The sequence below is a fragment of the Marmota monax genome, unplaced genomic scaffold (assembly GCF_021218885.2).
Source record: "Marmota monax isolate L192 unplaced genomic scaffold, Marmota_monax_Labrador192_F-V1.1 WCK01_AAM20220418_F8-fsc00014, whole genome shotgun sequence".
In the NCBI taxonomy this organism is placed as follows: Eukaryota; Metazoa; Chordata; class Mammalia; order Rodentia; family Sciuridae; genus Marmota; species Marmota monax.
The window spans coordinates 34,908,258-34,912,085 of NW_026695222.1; the positions used below are offsets into that span (position 1 = coordinate 34,908,258).

A 3,828-nucleotide genomic window follows, 5' to 3' on the forward strand; every position below is an offset into this window, starting at 1 on the left:
TGAGAATCAAACCCAGTGCCTCCCACTGAGCCACAACCCAGCCCCTGGACTTCTTTCATATGAGGAAATATATTTATATCTTAAGTCATGATCTTCACTGGCAGTCCAACTGAAACCTGGAACAGGCTTCAAAGCACCTGACCTTTATCAATCTTTTTCCCCCCAGTACTGGAGATTAAACCCAGAGGTGCGCTACTACTAAGCTATATCCCTCTAGACCTTTGTATTTTTTGAGACAGGGTCTAAGTTGCCCAGTCTGGCCTCATTCTTGAAATCTTCCTGCCTCAGCATCCCAAGCTGGGATTACAGACACACACAACACAACTGGTACCTTTGTCAATCTTTCCCTTTCCCATTTTGTCCTCAAATCCAACAATTTAGCCAAACCAAATGCTTTTCAAGTCCTCAAGGATACATTCTCCCCATTTAAAGTCTCTACAAGCTGCTTCTGCTGCTTGCCTAGCCCTTGCCCCTTCCTGGCCTAACTCCTAAGCATCCTTCACATCTCTGCTAAAAACCTCAACTCTTCAATTATCAACCAAGTTAGGATAAAATGCTTCTATTTTCTGTTACCAGAGTAGTACTTCATCTTGCTACTTAATACACTGTGAATTTTCCCTTCTGTGTCCATGAAGGCAGAGATATAGCTTGTCTTCCTCAGAACTGCATTCCACACACCTAGCAGGTGTTCAATCAATATTTCTTTAAAAAAAAAAAATGGGGTTGCTAGACATGGTGGCGCACATCTATAATCCCAGAAGCTTGAGAAGCAGAGGCAGGAGGATCCCGAGTTCAAAGCCAGCCTCAGCAATTTAGCGAGGCACTACGCAACTCAGTGAGACCCTGTCTGTAATAAAATACAAAACAGGGCTGCGGATATGGCTCAGTGGTGGGGTGCCCCTGAGTTCAATCCCTGGTACCCGGCCCCTCCCCCACAAAATGGAGTCAATGAGTGATGGGGATATGATGTTGGTGAGAAAGTAGACATAGAGTGGGTTGGATATCTCTATGACGTGAAAAATGAAGTGGAATGGTTGGTATATTATTTTTGTTTATTATTTATACTGTGTCTTGTTCCAAAAAGGATGTAAGGAGGCAGGATAACTGGCGTTCCACCTCATATGGAGTGCTAAGGAGTTCACATCCACTTAGAGACACTGGTTTAGGAGGCTCTACCGGAAAACTACAGGATGATTTGAGGGAGGGAGGAGTGCTAAGAAAAGCAATAGCATCTTGTCCTTCCTCATCTTCCAACTCCCCATTTAAAAGTCCTACCTCAGAAGTAAGCCAAAAACTGGTGGAAGGGTTGCAGCGGGAAAAGGTTAGCAGAAAAGCAGGAGAGGGTTAACGCTCAGAAAGGTACACTATCCCACCATCCTCCCCTCCTTTTGGTGCTGACTGTAAGCGTAGTGTCTGGTCTTCTCCTGAAGAGCTCTGGCTGGGCCTGGGGTCCCACTTGGAGAATAGCCAGCTTGGTCAGTCTGCAGCAGGGGGCCGCTGCTAGCTGCAGGTTCCAGGCTCTGCTCCTCTATCACCCCCATCTTCCTCCTCATCAGACTGTGCCAAGGGTGTATCTGCTCCACCATCACTTGGATTTGGACTATGCAGGTTGGTGGAAGAGTCAGAAGACAAGGAGGAGGTCCGGGATGTAGTCCTGTCTGGCGCTGGCAATGGCAGGCTCAGCTCCTCTAGATGGTCATCCACCCCTGCCCAGAGAGAAGAACTGGTTAGAGCCACAAATGGCTTCAGAGGACTTTTAAGAGCTATCTGGCCAGAGAAACTGAACCCCAGAGAGGGCAGGTACTTGTCCAAAATCATCTGCCAGTCCGGTGAAGAACCAGGATTAGGACCTTCATCTCCTGGCTCCCAGATCCTTCCACATCATTACACCGTGTCTGGACTTGAGTCAGGTCAGTTAATGAAAGAGTTCAAGTTCTATGTACATCATTCACTTTCTGGTGAAGAGCTTTGGACAAGTCACTTTCCCTCCTACGGACTCTACTCTTCCTATGTAAAAATAAATAAATAAATAAAGGGGGGAGGTTACCTACATTCCCAAAAGGTTTTGAGAATAAAACCTGATAATGCTTAAACAATACCTGGTATAGCAGGCCATCAGAGAACAGGAGCAGGTTTAAATAAGACAGTATCTTAAAGTTAAGCACAGGGGCCGTTGAGTCAGGTGATCCTTTTTTCCACTTTAAGGCTACAGTGTAACTGAACTTCTCTGAGCCTTATTTCCTTCTTATAAAATGGAGTATTGCCAGGTGCGATGGCTCAAGCCTGAAAACACCTCAGGAGGCTGAGGTAGGAAAATGGCGTGTTCAAAACCAGCCTCAGCAACTTAGCAAGGCCCTAAGCAACTTGTGAGACCCTGTCACTAAACAAAATATAAAAAGGGCTGGGGATGTGGCTCAGTGGTTAAGCACCCTGGTTTCAATCCCTAGTACCCCACGCCCCCAAATGGAGACTATTTCCATTCTTCTGGGGGAAGAAAGAAAGAAAGAAAGAGATAGAGAAAGAGAGAAAGAAAGAAAATAAATGGAGATTATATACCTGCCCTGAAAGGAAATTTTAAGTATTGAAATAACTTATATATAAAGGATGTTACCACAGTATTAGGAACCTAGTAAAGTGCTCAGTAAATAATGACTAAAATCACTAGTCTAATTAAAAATTATATTTTACATTATTTTTATTGTAGTAATTACATTAGTTTCACAAATATAAAATTAAAAAGGCTAAGGAGGTTGGCCAATCCTAGAATTTTGGCCTAGGAATCTATAACCCAGTTTCCCCTCAGGGTCAACTTCCTTAAAATCAGAACTGAAAGCTATTTCACTGACAGACACCCACTTCCAGTCCCTACTTGAATTCTTCCCCAGTTCAGCTGTGCAGCCTCAATATTCAGCTCCAGTAAACTGGTTCCCAAGTCCCTAAAGCAGAGGCATACCAGAAGTCTGGGGCGTTGGTGGAGGATCTTCACAAGGCAAGAACACGTCTGTTCCATCCTGATCCCCGAGATCAATAAGTTCTACTTGTTCCAGTGTGTCTACATTCACTTCCATGGATGAGATACTACCTATGGGGGCTGTGGATCAAAAAGGGGATAAGTCAGGAGGACCTAGGATGAAGCTGACAGGATGCTCAGAGTTACCCATCAGATTACAAGCTACAAGTTCATCCAGCTAAGAACACAAGAGGGATATGGCCCCAGAGATGCAGGACCCCCTGGATACCCTCCTCACACTACCCCAAAACTGCACCTCAGGACATGGAACTTACGCCTCTGTGACTCAAGATGCAGGTGGGACAGAGGGAAGACAAATTCTGTCTCTGGCTGTAAAATGTCCTCGAAGAATTTCTGCCTCTCCCGAAGGCGGAGCTGTTGCCGCTCCAGGGTTGCCCGAGGATTTGGGTCCATGTCAGCCCCTGGAAAGATAATAAGCAAGACAAGTTCAGCTGTGAAGTTGAGAAAAACAACAGTGGGACCTGGGCCTCGGGAACCCCCAGCAGCCAGCACCCCAGCAGTGGGGTTTCTGGTTCCAGCTGGACGACTCTGGCCTCAGCTACTCTTTCCCCTGCTCTGAAACAAAGTCCTTCCTACAAGCTTCAAGTCCTATGTAGAGGCAGAGCCTGCCCCAGCTCTACAAAGGGGATGCCAGTTCCAGGCACCAGAAAAGGATCTCTGTATTCAGGGAAGGCAGCCAAAGGCCAACTCTCATAGTATGCCCTTCTGACCGGGTTGGGGAGGCTAGTCCAGCCCAAATGATATTTTCTCCATTTAACGGACCCAAGTCCCTTCAGAAGGCCAGGGAAGAGGATAGG

At 46.2% G+C, this 3,828-nt stretch overlaps 1 protein-coding gene across 6 annotated transcripts in view; it reads right to left on the reverse strand.

The window, feature by feature from the left end:
- Nucleotides 1–1,034: 1,034 nt before the first annotated feature.
- Nucleotides 1,035–3,828, reverse strand: part of Dbndd2 (dysbindin domain containing 2) — a 38,763-nt gene continuing 35,969 nt past the window's right edge. For all 6 annotated transcript variants that reach the window (XM_046433153.2, XM_046433154.2, XM_046433152.2 and 3 more), the window contains 3 exons: nucleotides 3,286–3,432; nucleotides 2,954–3,091; nucleotides 1,035–1,706 (listed from right to left, as the gene is read on the reverse strand). In XM_046433153.2, coding sequence (XP_046289109.1) covers nucleotides 1,501–1,706; nucleotides 2,954–3,091; nucleotides 3,286–3,424 — 483 coding nt within the window. In that variant the 5' untranslated portion in view covers nucleotides 3,425–3,432 and the 3' untranslated portion in view covers nucleotides 1,035–1,500. The remainder of the gene's footprint in view (nucleotides 1,707–2,953; nucleotides 3,092–3,285; nucleotides 3,433–3,828) is intronic.